At 47.8% G+C, this 18,133-nt stretch overlaps 1 protein-coding gene across 1 annotated transcript in view; it reads left to right on the top strand.

The window, feature by feature from the left end:
* LOC106604099 (transcriptional regulator ATRX) overlaps positions 1–18,133 on the top strand; it is a 108,966-nt gene that overhangs the window by 39,623 nt on the left and 51,210 nt on the right. The window contains 9 exon segments of the mRNA XM_082974982.1: positions 77–1,133; positions 1,136–2,279; positions 6,447–6,621; positions 6,887–6,890; positions 7,656–7,821; positions 9,040–9,149; positions 15,857–16,003; positions 16,662–16,839; positions 16,928–17,065. Coding sequence (XP_082831108.1) covers positions 77–1,133; positions 1,136–2,279; positions 6,447–6,621; positions 6,887–6,890; positions 7,656–7,821; positions 9,040–9,149; positions 15,857–16,003; positions 16,662–16,839; positions 16,928–17,065 — 3,119 coding nt within the window.

Raw genomic sequence — 18,133 nt, 5'->3', positions numbered from 1 at the left:
TTTGCTTAATTATTATCTATCTCTCTCTCTCTCTCTCTCTCTCTCTCTCTCTCTCTCTCTCTCTCTCTCTCTCTAGGTCTGTTCTGGCTGACCTGAAGAAGGCCCACGCTGCCCTAGAGAAAGACTTGGAGTCACAGTTCACTTCCCAGGACCAGGGGATGCAGAATGGGGATGCTGTTTCCAACACCGATGGCCGTGACTGCCACGATCAGATAGACAATGGGCGAGAGGCAGAAGAGGACAAAATGGCCGACACTGAGGATGGGGAGGAGGATGGGGGTGTGTCAGAGGACGCGGAGATGGAGGGGAGCCCCACCCCCACGCCTCAGGACCACTCAGAGACAGACAGCCAGGCCAAAGACCAGACAGCGGTGAAAATGGAGGAGGAGGAGGATGGAACGGAGGAAGAGGGTGACCGGGATAAAGACATTTTGTCCGTCGGGCCATCTGTCCCTGACGAGCTCTTCCAGATGGTCGAGAGTCTAGCGGACTCCACAGGGTTAACACCAGGTAACGACGCCACGGAACTCACAGCGGCTAGCCAATCGGAGAACCCCGTCGCTAGCTCAACCAGGAAGTCACGTGACACCCAGAAGGAGAAGGCCATGCCCAAGGTTAAGAACCTGATCTTGAAGCTGACGCCTGTTCCCGTGGTTACCACACGCACCTCTAGGTCTAAGAGCAAGGTTAAAGATGGAGGGAAGGAGAAAGAGGGTGAGGATGGAGGGAAGGAGAAAGAGGGTGAGGATGGAGGGAAGGAGAAAGAGGGTGAGGATGGAGGGAAGGAGAAAGAGAGGAGTAAGGGTGGAGGGAAGGAGAATGAGAGGAGTAAGGGTGGAGGGAAGGAGAAGGAGAGGAGTATGGGTGGAGGGAAGGAGAAGGAGAGGAGTATGGGTGGAGGGAAGGAGAAGGAGAGGAGTATGGGTGGAGGGAAGGAGAAGGAGAGGAGTATGGGTGGAGGGAAGGAGAAGGAGAGGAGTATGGGTGGAGGGAAGGAGAAGGAGAGGAGTATGGGTGGAGGGAAGGAGAAGGAGAGGAGTATGGGTGGAGGGAAGGAGAAGGAGAGGAGTATGGGTGGGGGGAAGGAGAAGGAGAGGAGTATGGGTGGGGGAAGGAGAAGGAGAGGAGTATGGGTGGAGGGAAGGGGAAGGAGAGGAGTATGGGTGGAGGGAAGGGGAAGGAGAGGAGTATGGGTGGAGGGAAGGGGAAGGAGAGGAGTATGGGTGGAGGGAAGGAGAAGGAGAGGAGTATGGGTGGAGGGAAGGCGAAAGAAAGAAGTAAGGATGAGGGTAAGGAGGTGGAGGGAGGTGGGGCCTCCGAGGAGGACAGCCGATGCTCCAGCCGCACAAAGACCACACCCCTCAGGAAGTCACCGGAGGGGAAAAACAAGATGTCTTCCTTCTCTCAGGAGAAAAGCGACTCAGAAGGCGAGGAGAAGAGCCCCAGCAAACTGAAGAGGAGAACCAAGGGAAGCTCCGAGAAGGAACGGGTGAACGAGGAGGAGGAGGAGGAGCGGAAAGGGAGCAAGGCCTCCTCCATGGTGACCTCTGACCCTTCTAAACAGAACGTGGACTCAGATTCTGACGAGGTTCCAGACATCCTGGTCCAGACTGCAGCGGCGGAACGCAGCTCGGACGAGGATGTGCAGCAGGATGCCGACAGTAACCAGGGCAACAAGCGAGTCAAGAAGTGCCTGTTCAAACTCAGCAAGAAAGAGGAGGAGGTGGGAGAGGAGGAGGAGGTGGGAGAGGTGGGAGAGGAGGTGGGGGAGGAGGACGAGGAGGTGGGGGAGGAGGACAAGGAGAAGGCAGACAAGAAGCCGGCGGCCAAACGCAAACTGAAAGCCGACAACTCCGAGCCTGACTCCGATGAAGACGCAAAGAAGAAAAAGAAGTCCTCCATGGCTTCTGACAAAAAGACATCCGAGATGAAGCAGAAGGTCTCGGGCGGCTCCTCTGACTCCGACTCTGACCTGGAGAAGGAGATGAAGGGACTCAGCAAACTGGGCACGGGGAAACGGAGGAGCAGCCGCGTAAAGAAGGAAAAAGAGGAGAAGGAGAACAAGGGCGGGGATCGGAAGCGGTCCTATGAGCTGAAACGCAAAGCCAGAGGTAAAGGAGCCAAGCGGCAAGATTCATCGTCTGATGACGAGGAGGAGGAGGAGGAGGAGGAGGAGGAGGGAGGAGGGTCTGGAGAGGAGAGTGGAGACCAGCAGAAGATTAAACCCATCGTGGAGGAGACGGTGGCAGCAGGGAGGGGAACCTTCCACCAGTCCTCAGGTGAGTAGAGCTGTATTTTGGGCTAGGATTATTCAAGTCAGTAGAGCTGTTTCTGAAAGCCGTATTTTGGGTTGTCTGTTTCTACAAGGCAGACGGTTCACTCCTATTATAAACACAACGTCACATAAACGCCGCTGACTTAACCCCTGACCTCTACACTGTTTTCCTCAAGTACATAGAGTAGTCAGGCGAATGGCAGAAGTAGCCAGCCAGGCTATTGTTTAGCAGAAGGAGCTCTGTTGGTGTCCTCTGGTACATTCTAATGTCTCGATTCCATCTGAAATACACAGCGAAATTATGGAATAACCCTGGAGAGCTACCCTCCTGGTGGTCTATACTCCGACCCTGGAGAGCTACCCTCCTGGTGGTCTGTACTCCGACCCTGGAGAGAGAGACCCTCCTGGTGGTCTGTGCTCCGACCCTGGAGAGAGAGACCCTCCTGGTGGTCTGTGCTCCGACCCTGGAGAGAGAGACCCTCCTGGTGGTTAATACTCCGACCCTGGAGAGAGAGAGAGACCCTCCTGGTGGTTAATACTCCGACCCTGGAGAGAGAGAGAGACCCTCCTGGTGGTCTGTGCTCCGACCCTGGAGAGGGAGAGAGACCCTCCTGGTGGTCTGTGCTCCGACCCTGGAGAGAGAGAGAGACCCTCCTGGTGGTCTGTGCTCCGACCCTGGAGAGAGAGACCCTCCTGGTGGTCTGTGCTCCGACCCTGGAGAGAGAGACCCTCCTGGTGGTTAATACTCCGACCCTGGAGAGGGAGAGAGACCCTCCTGACCTGATGAAATTTAATTTGGTCTGATTCCGTTTTTGTTCTTTCGGGAATTCCGTTTTCTCTGTTTTTAGTTTTTCCAGGTTTCAGTTTTTTTGCTCTGAAAATCACACGTTCTTAAAACCTCTTCAGCGTCCCGTCCCGTCAGCGGGATCACCATCCAGGGAAAACTTCTAGCGACATTAGCATAACGAAATTTAAGTTTTTTTTTTTTTTTTTTTTCAAATATAGGACCGTCTCATATCGTTTTATAGATACACCTCTCCTGAATCGACCCACGTCGTCCGATTTCAAAAAGGTTTTACAGGAAAAGCAAATCATTAGATTATGTTAGAGGAGTCCATCGTAATAGCAGCAACATAGCCATTTTCCGACCAACCACATGCATCACATATAATCAAAAAACAGCTAAATGCAGCACTAACCTTTTACAAACTTCATCAGATGGCACCCCTAGGACATCATGTTACACAATGCATGCATTCTTTTGTTCAATAAAGTTCATATTTATATATAAAAACAGCATTTTACATCGGTGCGTAACGTTGACTAACTATTTTCCAGTCAAATGCAATCCGGAGAAACAGAGCTACAATTTACATTTAAGTCATTTAGCAGACGCTCTTATCCAGAGCGACTTACAAATTGGTGCATTCACCTTATGATATCCAGTGGAACAACCACTTTACAATAGTACATCTAAATCTTTTAAGGGGGGGGTTAGAAGGATTACTTTATCCTATCCCAGGTATTCCTTGAAGAGGTGGGGTTTCAGGTGTCTCCGGAAGGTGGTGATTGACTCCGCTGTCCTGGCGTCGTGAGGGAGCTTGTTCCACCATTGGGGTGCCAGAGCAGCGAACAGTTTTGACTGGGCTGAGCGGGAACTGTGCTTCCTCAGAGGTAGGGAGGCGAGCAGGCCAGAGGTGGATGAACGGAGTGCCCTTGTTTGGGTGTAGGGCCTGATCAGAGCCTGAAGGTATGGAGGTGCCGTTCCCCTCACAGCTCCGTAGGCAAGCACCATGGTCTTGTAGCGGATGCGAGCTTCAACTGGAAGCCAGTGGAGAGAGCGGAGGAGCGGGGTGACGTGAGAGAACTTGGGAAGGTTGAACACCAGACGGGCTGCGGCGTTCTGGATGACTTGTAGGGGTTTAATGGCACAGGCAGGGAGCCCAGCCAACAGCGAGTTGCAGTAATCCAGACGGGAGATGACAAGTGCCTGGATTAGATCAAACAAATCAAGCCGTTGTAATGTAGTGAAGTGTAATATTACCTGTGGAGCGAAGCGTGGTGCGGCTGCTCGCTCCAAACCGGAAGCCACTTAGATTTACTGAATTACTATTCGAAAACATGTTTAAAATGTAATATTGTCATTCTAAGATTTATAGATGAATATCTCTTGAAAGCACCTGTCATACCAGATTTAAAAATAACTTTACTGGGTAATCACACTTAGCGATAAAAGGGGATGCGATACTCAGAAAATGAGCTAGTAAATACAGCTCGGCGCCATCTTGGAACAATCGCATATCACATCTAATGTTGTATAATATTGTCAATAATCCCTTACCTTTAGTTGTCTTCATCAGAAAGCACTTCGAGGAATCCCAGGTCCACAACAGATGTATTTTCGGTCGAAAAAGTCCATCCTTTATGTTCCATTAGCTTGCTTGTTGTTAGCGCGTCTGAATGCTGTATCCAAAAGCTCTGCCGGCCGCGGGACAGCCGTTTAGGAAAAAAACATTTTTTTCCCATTTAGGTTCGTTCAAACATGTCAAACGTTGTATAACATAAATCTTCAGGGCCTGTTTCAACAAGAGAGCCAATAAGATTAGAGGGGGACGATTTCATTGTGTTTCAAAATGTTTCCAAAGGTGGGGGTAGACAGGGCCGCCGGCGTCAATGGTGATGGCCCTGTGACCAATTTCCAACGCGTCTCATTCACTGAGTTTCGACAGTAGAAGGCTCAAAACACTTTGTAAAGCCTGGCGACATCTTGTGGAAGCAATACGAAGTGCTCAATGAACGATATCTCACGGTGTGAATAATAGGCAACGACGTGAAGTTGAGTCCACAATTCAGAATTCAGAATTCCACTTCCTGGTTCAATCGGTCTCAGGGTTTTGACTGCCATGTGAGTTCTGTTATACTCACAGACACCATTCAAACAGTTTTAGAAACTTTAGGGTGTTTTCTATCCACAGGTATTAATTATATGCATATCCTAGCTTCTGAGTTTGATTAGTAGGCCGTTGAAAATGGGCACACATTTTTTTCCAAAATGCGCTGTGGCGCCCCCTATCCTAGGGTAACGTCAAGAGGTTAAACAATGCCACTGGCTGTTGTATAAAGTACACAGCCATGCTTACACCACTTCAGGAGACTGCTGTTGACATCTGGGAAACATCTGATGTTTACGTGTAGTTACCCTTTTAGTTCCACCTAGCCGGAGGCTGCCGTTTGGCGGCCCGGCCGGAGGCTGCCGTTTGGCGGCTAGCCAGACTAACTTTTTAATTGAGGAGGTTTTTGGGAAAGCCTTTCCCTGTACCAAAAGATTGTTTTCATTAGCATCATCGCTAACGGCTACACAAAAGTGGCAGACGCCCACACCCCAGTCGTACACAGGGGTCTTCTCCTTGCCTCTTCAGGAGGTTGCAGGAAGTACAAATCACTAGTGCATTCTGTGTTATGATAAACTTGGGCAAATGAATAAATGTTCAATTAGTTTTAGTTGATTTCCTACTAATGTCAGTAATTGTTTAATAAAGTTTAATATTGCTGAAATTGAATTCGGGGTAAGTTTAGTCGACACCCAGCGTCATAACCATATGTCATAACCATATGTCATAACCATATGTCATAACCATATAACCATATGTCATAACCATATGTCATAACCATATGTCATAACCATATAACCATATGTCATAACCATATGTCATAACCATCATAACCATATGTCATAACCATATGTCATAACCATATGTCATAACCATATGTCATAACCATATGTCATAACCATATGTCATAACCATATAACCATATGTCATAACCATATGACCATATGTATAACCATATGACCATATGTCATAACCATATAACCATATGTCAACCATATAACCATATGTCATAACCATATGTCATAACCATGACCATGTCATAACCATATGTCATAACCATATGTCATAACCATATAACCATATGTCATAACCATATAACCATATGTCATAACCATGACCATGTCATAACCATATGTCATAACCATATGTCATAACCATATAACCATATGTCATAACCATATGTCATAACCATATAACCATATGTCATAACCATATGTCATAACCATGACCATGTCATAACCATGTCATAACCATGCATAACGGCTTCTCCGTGTCTGTAGGAGAAGAAGGTAACCAGGATGCTTCTCAGATGGCTGTTGATGATGATGATGATGATGATGATCCAGAGAACAGGTATAAAAAAAATAAAGTATTTTCATACAAGACAAACGAAATATGTCCTCAAACTGTATGCTTCTCAACCAGCTCACTGTCAAACTCCTCTATGCACTCGCGGTGTCCGATTTTAAAATGGCTTTTCGGTGAAAGCACATTTTGCAATATTCTCAGTAGATAGCCCAGCATCACAGGGCTAGCTATTTAGACACCCAGCAAGTTTAGCACTCACCAAACTCAGAATTACTATAAGAAAAATTGGATAACCTTTGCTGTTCTTCATCAGAATGCACTCCCAGGACTTCTACTTCAACAACAAATGTTGGTTTGGTTCAAAATAATCCATAGTTATATTCAAATACCTCCGTTTTGTTTGTGCGTTCAGGTCAGTATCCAAAGGGTGATATTCCATTACTGTACTTCGAAGCAAGTCAAACGCTGTTTAAAATCAATTTCTATGCTATTTTTCTCGTAAATTAGGGATAATATTCCAACCGGGCGACGTTTTATTCATTCAAAGGCTGAAATAAAAAAAATGGAGCATTTTCGTGAACGCGCATCTCAGTCTCACTGTCCCCAGGCTGACCACTCACAAACTCTCCTGCTGTTCTTTGCCCAGAGACAGCAGACACCCCATTCCACTTTCTGGCGGCTTTAGAGAGCCAATGGAAGCCTTAGAAAATGTCACGTTACAGCACAGATGCTCTATTTTCGATAGAGATGCAACAGAAGTACAACAAATTGTCAGACAGGGCACTTCCTGTATGGAATCTTCTCAGGTTTTGGCCTGCCATATGAGTTCTGTTATACTCAGACACCATTCAAACAGTTTTAGGAACTTTAGGGTGTTTTCTATCCAAATCTACTAATTATATGCATATTCTCGTTTCTGGGCAAGAGTAGTAACCAATTTAAATCGGGTACGTTTTTTTTATCCGGCCGTGCAAATGCTGCCCCCCTAGCCCCAACGGGTTTTAAACACTTTTTGAATCGAGTGGAAGTCGCTTCGCGTGTATTTGTCTATCTGTAAAAGGTATAAATGCTCGTAGACTACAAGATCAGCTGCCCTACACTCTGAGGAACTTAAAACCTGTCCCAACCAGCAGAATAAATGTATGTATTTGTATGTACAGACTGTAATGCTTTTAGACTAGACTCTATATGTCCCTCCCGAGCAGGTACTCGTGGTGGAGGAGGCGTCCGCCGTGGCTTGTCCAATCACAACCAAGCTGGTGTTGGATGAAGACGAGGAGACCAAGGAGCCCATGGTGCAGGTCCACCGCAACCTGGTCACCAAGCTGAAACCACACCAGGTCGACGGTGAGAGACATGTTGGTGTGGTGGTGGTAGAACCAGTAGTGGTGGTGGTGGTAGAACCAGTAGTGGTGGTGGTGGTAGAACCAGTAGTGGTGGTGGTGGTAGAACCAGTAGTGGTGGTGGTGGTAGAACCAGTAGTGGTGGTGGTGGTAGAACCAGTAGTGGTGGTGGTGGTAGAACCAGTAGTGGTGGTGGTGGTAGAACCAGTAGTGGTGGTGGTGGTAGAACCAGTAGTGGTGGTGGTGGTAGAACCAGTAGTAGTAGTGGTGGTGGTGGTAGAACCAGTAGTAGTAGTGGTGGTGGTGGTAGAACCAGTAGTAGTAGTGGTGGTGGTGGTAGAACCAGTAGTAGTGGTGGTGGTGGTAGAACCAGTAGTAGTAGTGGTGGTGGTGGTAGAACCAGTAGTAGTGGTGGTGGTGGTGGTAGAACCAGTAGTAGTAGTGGTGGTGGTGGTAGAACCAGTAGTAGTGGTGGTGGTGGTGGTAGAACCAGTAGTAGTGGTGGTGGTGGTGGTAGAACCAGTAGTAGTGGTGGTGGTGGTGGTAGAACCAGTAGTAGTGGTGGTGGTGGTGGTAGAACCAGTAGTAGTGGTGGTGGTGGTGGTAGAACCAGTAGTAGTGGTGGTGGTGGTGGTAGAACCAGTAGTAGTGGTGGTGGTGGTAGAACCAGTAGTAGTGGTGGTAGAACCAGTAGTAGTGGTGGTGGTGGTAGAACCAGTAGTAGTAGAACCTGTAGTAGTGGTGGTGGTGGAACCTGTAGTGGTGGTGGTGGAACCTGTAGTAGTAGTAGATTCAGTACCAGTAGTAGATTCAGTACCAGTAGTAGATTCAGTACCAGTAGTAGTAGTAGATTCAGTACCAGTAGTAGTAGTAGTAGATTCAGTAGTACCTGTAGACCCAGTAGATTCAGTAGTACCTGTAGACCCAGTAGTACCTGTAGACCCAGTAGTACCAGTAGATTTAGCTGTAGTAGTAGATTTAGTAGTAGTAGTAGTAGTAGATTTAGTAGTAGTAGTAGATTTAGTAGTAGATTTAGTAGTAACAACCATAACCAAACCAACGGTGAGAGAACAATGTTTGTCTTTATTCATAACGATGTTGAATAATGGTTCATGGTGTAGTGAATGGAGTTCTGCTGTTACTTATCAACTCTATAGCGGTGCTTCACAGCTGTCTGCGTCAACACCAGACAGACAGGTCTAACAGAGGTCTCTCTCTCTAGGGGTCCAGTTCATGTGGGACTGCTGTTGTGAATCGGTGAAGAAAACCAACAAGAACTCTGGTTCTGGATGTATTCTGGCTCATTGTATGGGCCTGGGAAAAACACTGCAGGTCAGTACCACCCAGACACCTGTACTTTCTGTCTGTTAGACTGGAGTTTCTGTCTTCCTGTAGAATGGGGGTGTTTCTCTGGTTGTGGGAGGAGCATAATATCAACTTCCACCATTTATCTAATCTGACCCTGTCATTACCTGCTTTTACCACTAGGGGGTAACCCTGCACTGTACTGTTGCAGTACCTGCTTTTACCACTAGGGGGTAACCCTGCACCTTGCTGTTGCAGTACCTGCTTTTACCACTAGGGGGTAACCCTGCACCGTACTGTTGCAGTACCTGCTTTTACCACTAGGGGGTAACCCTGCACTGTACTGTTGCAGTACCTGCTTTTACCACTAGGGGGTAACCCTGCACCTTGCTGTTGCAGTACCTGCTTTTACCACTAGGGGGTAACCCTGCACTGTACTGTTGCAGTGCCTGCTTTTACCACTAGGGGGTAACCCTGCACTGTACTGTTGCAGTACCTGCTTTTACCACTAGGGGGTAACCCTGCACTGTACTGTTGCAGTACCTGCTTTTACCACTAGGGGGTAACCCTGCACTGTACTGTTGCAGTACCTGCTTTTACCACTAGGGGGTAACCCTGCACTGTACTGTTGCAGTACCTGCTTTTACCACTAGGGGGTAACCCTGCACTGTACTGTTGCAGTACCTGCTTTTACCACTAGGGGGTAACCCTGCACTGTACTGTTGCAGTACCTGCTTTTACCACTAGGGGGTAACCCTTCACTGTACTGTTGCAGTACCTGCTTTTACCACTAGGGGGTAACCCTGCACTGTACTGTTGCAGTACCTGCTTTTACCACTAGGGGGTAACCCTGCACCGTACTGTTGCAGTACCTGCTTTTACCACTAGGGGGTAACCCTGCACCGTACTGTTGCAGTGCCTGCTTTTACCACTAGGGGGTAACCCTGCACCGTACTGTTGCAGTACCTGCTTTTACCACTAGGGGGTAACCCTGCACCGTACTGTTGCAGTGCCTGCTTTTACCACTAGGGGGTAACCCTGCACCGTACTGTTGCAGTACCTGCTTTTACCACTAGGGGGTAACCCTGCACTGTACTGTTGCAGTACCTGCTTTTACCACTAGGGGGTAACCCTGCACCGTACTGTTGCAGTGCCTGCTTTTACCACTAGGGGGTAACCCTGCACTGTACTGTTGCAGTACCTGCTTTTACCACTAGGGGGTAACCCTGCACTGTACTGTTGCAGTGCCTGCTTTTACCACTAGGGGGTAACCCTGCACTGTACTGTTGCAGTACCTGCTTTTACCACTAGGGGGTAACCCTGCACCGTACTGTTGCAGTACCTGCTTTTACCACTAGGGGGTAACCCTGCACTGTACTGTTGCAGTACCTGCTTTTACCACTAGGGGGTAACCCTGCACTGTACTGTTGCAGTACCTGCTTTTACCACTAGGGGGTAACCCTGCACTGTACTGTTGCAGTACCTGCTTTTACCACTAGGGGGTAACCCTGCACTGTACTGTTGCAGTACCTGCTTTTACCACTAGGGGGTAACCCTGCACCTTGCTGTTGCAGTACCTGCTTTTACCACTAGGGGGTAACCCTGCACTGTACTGTTGCAGTACCTGATTTTACCACTAGGGGGTAACCCTGCACCGTACTGTTGCAGTGCCTGCTTTTACCACTAGGGGGTAACCCTGCACCGTACTGTTGCAGTACCTGCTTTTACCACTAGGGGGTAACCCTGCACCGTACTGTTGCAGTACCTGCTTTTACCACTAGGGGGTAACCCTGCACCGTACTGTTGCAGTACCTGCTTTTACCACTAGGGGGTAACCCTGCACCGTACTGTTGCAGTACCTGCTTTTACCACTAGGGGGTAACCCTGCACTGTACTGTTGCAGTACCTGCTTTTACCACTAGGGGGTAACCCTGCACCGTACTGTTGCAGTACCTGCTTTTACCACTAGGGGGTAACCCTGCACTGTACTGTTGCAGTACCTGCTTTTACCACTAGGGGGTAACCCTGCACTGTACTGTTGCAGTACCTGCTTTTACCACTAGGGGGTAACCCTGCACTGTACTGTTGCAGTACCTGCTTTTACCACTAGGGGGTAACCCTGCACTGTACTGTTGCAGTACCTGCTTTTACCACTAGGGGGTAACCCTGCACCTTGCTGTTGCAGTACCTGCTTTTACCACTAGGGGGTAACCCTGCACTGTACTGTTGCAGTACCTGATTTTACCACTAGGGGGTAACCCTGCACCGTACTGTTGCAGTGCCTGCTTTTACCACTAGGGGGTAACCCTGCACCGTACTGTTGCAGTACCTGCTTTTACCACTAGGGGGTAACCCTGCACCGTACTGTTGCAGTACCTGCTTTTACCACTAGGGGGTAACCCTGCACCGTACTGTTGCAGTGCCTGCTTTTACCACTAGGGGGTAACCCTGCACCGTACTGTTGCAGTACCTGCTTTTACCACTAGGGGGTAACCCTGCACCGTACTGTTGCAGTACCTGCTTTTACCACTAGGGGGTAACCCTGCACTGTACTGTTGCAGTACCTGCTTTTACCACTAGGGGGTAACCCTGCACCGTACTGTTGCAGTGCCTGCTTTTACCACTAGGGGGTAACCCTGCACTGTACTGTTGCAGTACCTGCTTTTACCACTAGGGGGTAACCCTGCACTGTACTGTTGCAGTGCCTGCTTTTACCACTAGGGGGTAACCCTGCACTGTACTGTTGCAGTACCTGCTTTTACCACTAGGGGGTAACCCTGCACCGTACTGTTGCAGTACCTGCTTTTACCACTAGGGGGTAACCCTGCACTGTACTGTTGCAGTACCTGCTTTTACCACTAAGGGGGTAACCCTGCACTGTACTGTTGCAGTACCTGCTTTTACCACTAGGGGGTAACCCTGCACTGTACTGTTGCAGTACCTGCTTTTACCACTAGGGGGTAACCCTGCACTGTACTGTTGCAGTACCTGCTTTTACCACTAGGGGGTAACCCTGCACCTTGCTGTTGCAGTACCTGCTTTTACCACTAGGGGGTAACCCTGCACTGTACTGTTGCAGTACCTGCTTTTACCACTAGGGGGTAACCCTGCACCGTACTGTTGCAGTGCCTGCTTTTACCACTAGGGGGTAACCCTGCACCGTACTGTTGCAGTACCTGCTTTTACCACTAGGGGGTAACCCTGCACTGTACTGTTGCAGTACCTGCTTTTACCACTAGGGGGTTTTTTAGTTACCTTTTTACCACCCAAATAGACCCCCTGCACCGTACTGTTGCAGTGCCTGCTTTTACCACTAGGGGGTAACCCTGCACTGTACTGTTGCAGTACCTGCTTTTACCACTAGGGGGTAACCCTGCACTGTACTGTTGCAGTGCCTGCTTTTACCACTAGGGGGTAACCCTGCACTGTACTGTTGCAGTACCTTCTTTTACCACTAGGGGGTAACCCTGCACCGTACTGTTGCAGTACCTGCTTTTACCACTAGGGGGTAACCCTGCACTGTACTGTTGCAGTACCTGCTTTTACCACTAGGGGGTAACCCTGCACTGTACTGTTGCAGTACCTGCTTTTACCACTAGGGGGTAACCCTGCACTGTACTGTTGCAGTACCTGCTTTTACCACTAGGGGGTAACCCTGCACTGTACTGTTGCAGTACCTGCTTTTACCACTAGGGGGTAACCCTGCACCTTGCTGTTGCAGTACCTGCTTTTACCACTAGGGGGTAACCCTGCACTGTACTGTTGCAGTACCTGATTTTACCACTAGGGGGTAACCCTGCACCGTACTGTTGCAGTGCCTGCTTTTACCACTAGGGGGTAACCCTGCACCGTACTGTTGCAGTACCTGCTTTTACCACTAGGGGGTAACCCTGCACCGTACTGTTGCAGTACCTGCTTTTACCACTAGGGGGTAACCCTGCACTGTACTGTTGCAGTACCTGCTTTTACCACTAGGGGGTAACCCTGCACTGTACTGTTGCAGTGCCTGCTTTTACCACTAGGGGGTAACCCTGCACTGTACTGTTGCAGTGCCTGCTTTTACCACTAGGGGGTAACCCTGCACTGTACTGTTGCAGTGCCTGCTTTTACCACTAGGGGGTAACCCTGCACTGTACTGTTGCAGTACCTGCTTTTACCACTAGGGGGTAACCCTGCACTGTACTGTTGCAGTGCCTGCTTTTACCACTAGGGGGTAACCCTGCACTGTACTGTTGCAGTGCCTGCTTTTACCACTAGGGGGTAACCCTGCACTGTACTGTTGCAGTGCCTGCTTTTACCACTAGGGGGTAACCCTGCACCGTACTGTTGCAGTGCCTGCTTTTACCACTAGGGGGTAACCCTGCACTGTACTGTTGCAGTACCTGCTTTTACCACTAGGGGGTAACCCTGCACCGTACTGTGACAAGTGCTACTTCACCCTCTGTCTCTACAGTGCATTCGGAAAGTATTCAGACCCCTTGACTTCTCCCATATTTTCTTACATTACAGCCTTATTCTAAAATTGATTAAATAGCCGCCCCCCCCCCCCCCCCCCCCATCAATCTACACACAATACCCCATGATGACATCACAATACCCCATGATGACATCACAATACCCCATGATGACATCACAATACCCCATGTTGACATCACAATACCCCATGTTGACATCACAATACCCCATGCGTGACAAAGTGAAAACAGGTTTTTAGACATTTTTGCAAATGTATTAAAAAAATAATAAACAGAAATACCTTATTTACATAAGTATTCAGACCCTTTTGCTATGAGACTCGAAAAATTGAGCTCAGGTGCTTCCTGTTTCCATTGATCATCCTTGAGATGTTTCTACAACTTGATTGGTGTCCACCTGTGGTAAATTCAATTGATTTGGAAAGGCAAACACCTGTCTATATAAGGTCCCACAGTTGACAGGGCATGTCAGAGCAAAAATCCAAGCCATGAGGTTGAAGGAATTGTCCGTAGAGCTCAGAGACAGGATTGTGTCGAGGCAGAGATCTGGGGGAAGGGCACCAAAACATTTCAGCAGCATTGAAGGTCCCCAAGAACACAGTGGCCTCCATCATTCTGAAATGGAAGAAGTTAGGAACCACCAAGACTCTTCCTAGAGCTGGCCGCCCGGACAAACTGACCAATCAGGGGGAGAAGAGCCTTGGTCAGGGAGGTGACGAAGAACCCAAATGGTCACTCTGACAGAGCTCCAGAGTTCCTCTGTGGAGATGGGAGAACCTTCCAGAAGGACAACCATCTCTGCAGCACTCCACCAATCAGACCTTTATGGTGGAGTGTCCAGACGGAAACCACTCCTCAGTAAAAGGTACATGACAGCTCTCTTGGAGTTTGCCAAAAGGCACCTAAACGACTCTCAGACCATGAGAAACTAGATTCTCTGGTCTGATGAAACCAAGATTGAAGTATTTGGCCTGAATGCCAAGCATCACGTCTGGAGGAAACCTGGCACCATCCCTACTGTGAAGCATGGTGGTGGCAGCATCATGCTGTGGGGGTGTTTTTCAGCGGCAGGGACTGGGAGACTAGTCAGGATCAAGGGAAAGATGAACGGAGCAAAGTACAGAGAGGTCCTTGATGAAAACCTGCTCCAGAGCGCTCGGGACCTCAGACTGGGGCGAACGTTCACCTTCCAACAGGACAACGACCCTATTGATTTATTATTATTGGGTATTGAGTTGTTGTGGGGGGTATTGAGTTGTTGTGGGGGGTATTGAGTTGTTGTGGGGGGTATTGAGTTGTTGTGGGGGGTATTGAGTTGTTGTGGGGGGTATTGAGTTGTTGTGGGGGTATTGAGTCGTTGTGGGGGGGTCTGAATACTTTCCGAATGCAGTGTAAATCTATACTGTATCTAACCCTGTCTATATCACCAGGTGGTAACCTCTCTATGTGTATATATCTATACTGTATCTAACCCTGTCTATATCACCAGGTGGTAACCTCTCTGTGTATATATCTATACTGTATCTAACCCTGTCTATATCACCAGGTGGTAACCTCTCTGTGTATATATCTATACTGTATCTAACCCTGTCTATATCACCAGGTGGTAACCTCTCTGTGTATATATCTATACTGTATCTAACCCTGTCTATATCACCAGGTGGTAACCTCTCTATGTGTATATATCTATACTGTATCTAACCCTGTCTATATCACCAGGTGGTAACCTCTCTATGTGTATATATCTATACTGTATCTAACCCTGTCTATATCACCAGGTGGTAACCTCTCTATGTGTATATATCTATACTGTTTCTAACCCTGTCTATATGAACAGGTGGTAACCTCTCTATGTGTATATATCTATACTGTATCTAACCCTGTCTATATCACCAGGTGGTAACCTCTCTATGTGTATATATCTATACTGTTTCTAACCCTGTCTATATGAACAGGTGGTAACCTCTCTGTGTACATATCTATACTGTAACCCTGTCTATATGAACAGGTGGTAACCTCTCTATGTGTATATATCTATACTGTATCTAACCCTGTCTATATCACCAGGTGGTAACCTCTCTATGTGTATATATCTATACTGTATTCTATCACCAGGTGGTAACCTCTCTATGTGTATATATCTATACTGTATTCTATCACCAGGTGGTAACCTCTCTATGTGTATATATCTATACTGTATTCTATCACCAGGTGGTAACCTCTCTATGTGTATATATCTATACTGTATTCTATCACCAGGTGGTAACCCTACTCCACACTCTACTGCTGTGTGAGAAGTTAGACTTCTCCACGGCGCTGATCGTCTGTCCTCTCAACACGGTCCTCAACTGGCTCAACGAGTTTGAGAAGTGGCAGTACGGCTTCAAGGACGAGGAGAGTTTAGAGGTACACACACGTGCAAAAAAAAAAATATATATATATGTATATATACACACACAGAACTCCATAAATATAAATAGTGTGTGTATATATACAGCTGTGGAGAAACTAGAGAGACCACTGCATAATGATCCGTTTCTCTGGTTCTACTATTTATAGGTCTGTGTTTGCTCTAAATTACAATATTTTTATTTGGAATTATGGAGAAATGTTAATTTTACCCAAACACAGACCTATAAATAGTAGAACCAGAGAAACTGATCATTATGCAGTGGTCTCTAGTTTCTCCACAACTGTGTGTGTTTATGCGCTGTGTGTGTGTGTTTATACGCTGTGTGTGTGTGTGTTTATACGCTGTGTGTGTGTGTGTTTATACGCTGTGTGTGTGTGTGTTTATACGCTGTGTGTGTGTGTGTTTATACGCTGTGTGTGTGTGTGTTTATACGCTGTGTGTGTGTGTGTTTATACGCTGTGTGTGTGTGTGTTTATACGCTGTGTGTGTGTGTGTTTATACGCTGTGTGTGTGTGTGTTTATACGCTGTGTGTGTGTGTGTTTATACGCTGTGTGTGTGTGTGTTTATACGCTGTGTGTGTGTGTGTTTATACGCTGTGTGTGTGTGTGTTCACGCTGTGTGTGTGTGTTCCCGCTCCGTGTCTGCGCTAGGTGACGGAGCTGGCCACAGTGAAACGTCCTCAGGAGAGAGCGGCCGCTCTGCAGCAGTGGCAGGAGGATGGAGGGATCATGATCATTGGCTATGAGATGTACCGTAACCTCACACAGGGTAGGAACATCAAGAGCAAGAAACTCAAAGAGACGTTCCAGAGGACCCTGGTTGACCCAGGTAGGTAGAGGACACACACACACACGGTTATTTATTGTATCCTGTTTCTTCTCAACTCTCTCTGCTCTGTGTTCATCTCCTTCCCCAGGCCCGGACTTTGTGATCTGTGATGAGGGCCACATCTTGAAGAACGAGGCGTCGGCCATCTCTAAAGCCATGAACTCCATCAAGACCCGACGGAGAGTGGTGCTCACCGGCACACCGCTGCAGAACAACCTCATAGAGTGTATGTCCGTTACTTCCTGTTTATATACAGTTAGCCAAAATGAACCAGAACGGCCCGTAGGGCAGAAGTCCATCTCCTGTTTCTGTAGAGTGAACCAGAACGGCCCATAGGGCAGGAGTCCATCTCCTGTTTCTGTACAGTGAACCAGAACGGCCCATAGGGCAGGAGTCCATCTCCTGTTTCTGTAGAGTGAACCAGAACGGCCCATAGGGCAGGAGTCCATCTCCTGTTCCTGTAGAGTGAACCAGAACGGCCCATAGGGCAGGAGTCCATCTCCTGTTCCTGTAGAGTGAACCAGAACGGCCCATAGGGCAGGAGTCCATCTCCTGTTTCTGTAGAGTGAACCAGAACGGCCCATAGGGCAGGAGTCCATCTCCTGTTTCTGTAGAGTGAACCAGAACGGCCCATAGGGCAGGAGTCCATCTCCTGTTTCTGTAGAGTGAACCAGAACGGCCCATAGGGCAGGAGTCCTGTAGTGAGACAGCTACATGTAGAGTACTCCCCCTGGACATACTAGTTTCCTGTCTATATTCAGGGTTTTTAGTGGGTATCTTAAGTATTCATACGTGATCATTTTTTTATTAATAAAATTTTTTTTTTTTTTTTTTACATTTCAGTATTTTGTTTACCGTAAATTCCGGACTATAAGCCGCAACTTTTTCCCCAGGCTTTGAACCTCGCGGCTTAAACAACGACGCGGCTAATATATGGATTTTTTTTCCCGCTTTCAACATTTTTTTTCTCCAAAAAAAAACCACATTCTGTGACGTGCTCAGTTTTTTGGCGGCGTGAAGCTTTCATTAGACCAATGAAATTGCCGAACGGGTTATTAAGGTCAAACAACTTTTTTGTTTACTGTTTAGATTAAATCGAGCGCTCTCAAACTTCCCATCATTCTGATTACCGTAGTCATTTTGTCACCCTCATCGTGGCAAAGACACGGAGAAATGCATATGATGCAGCTTTCAAGTTGAAGGCGATTGATCTGGCTGTTGGAAAAGGAAATAGAGCTGCTGCACGGCAGCTTGGTCTTAATGAGTCGATGATAAGACGTTGGAAACAGCAGCG

This window comes from Salmo salar, chromosome 05, assembly GCF_965601325.2.
Source record: "Salmo salar chromosome 05, fSalSal1, whole genome shotgun sequence".
NCBI classification, from domain to species: Eukaryota; Metazoa; Chordata; class Actinopteri; order Salmoniformes; family Salmonidae; genus Salmo; species Salmo salar.
Note: the sequence above shows the minus strand (reverse complement) of the source record. Positions and strands in the feature narration are given on the sequence as shown.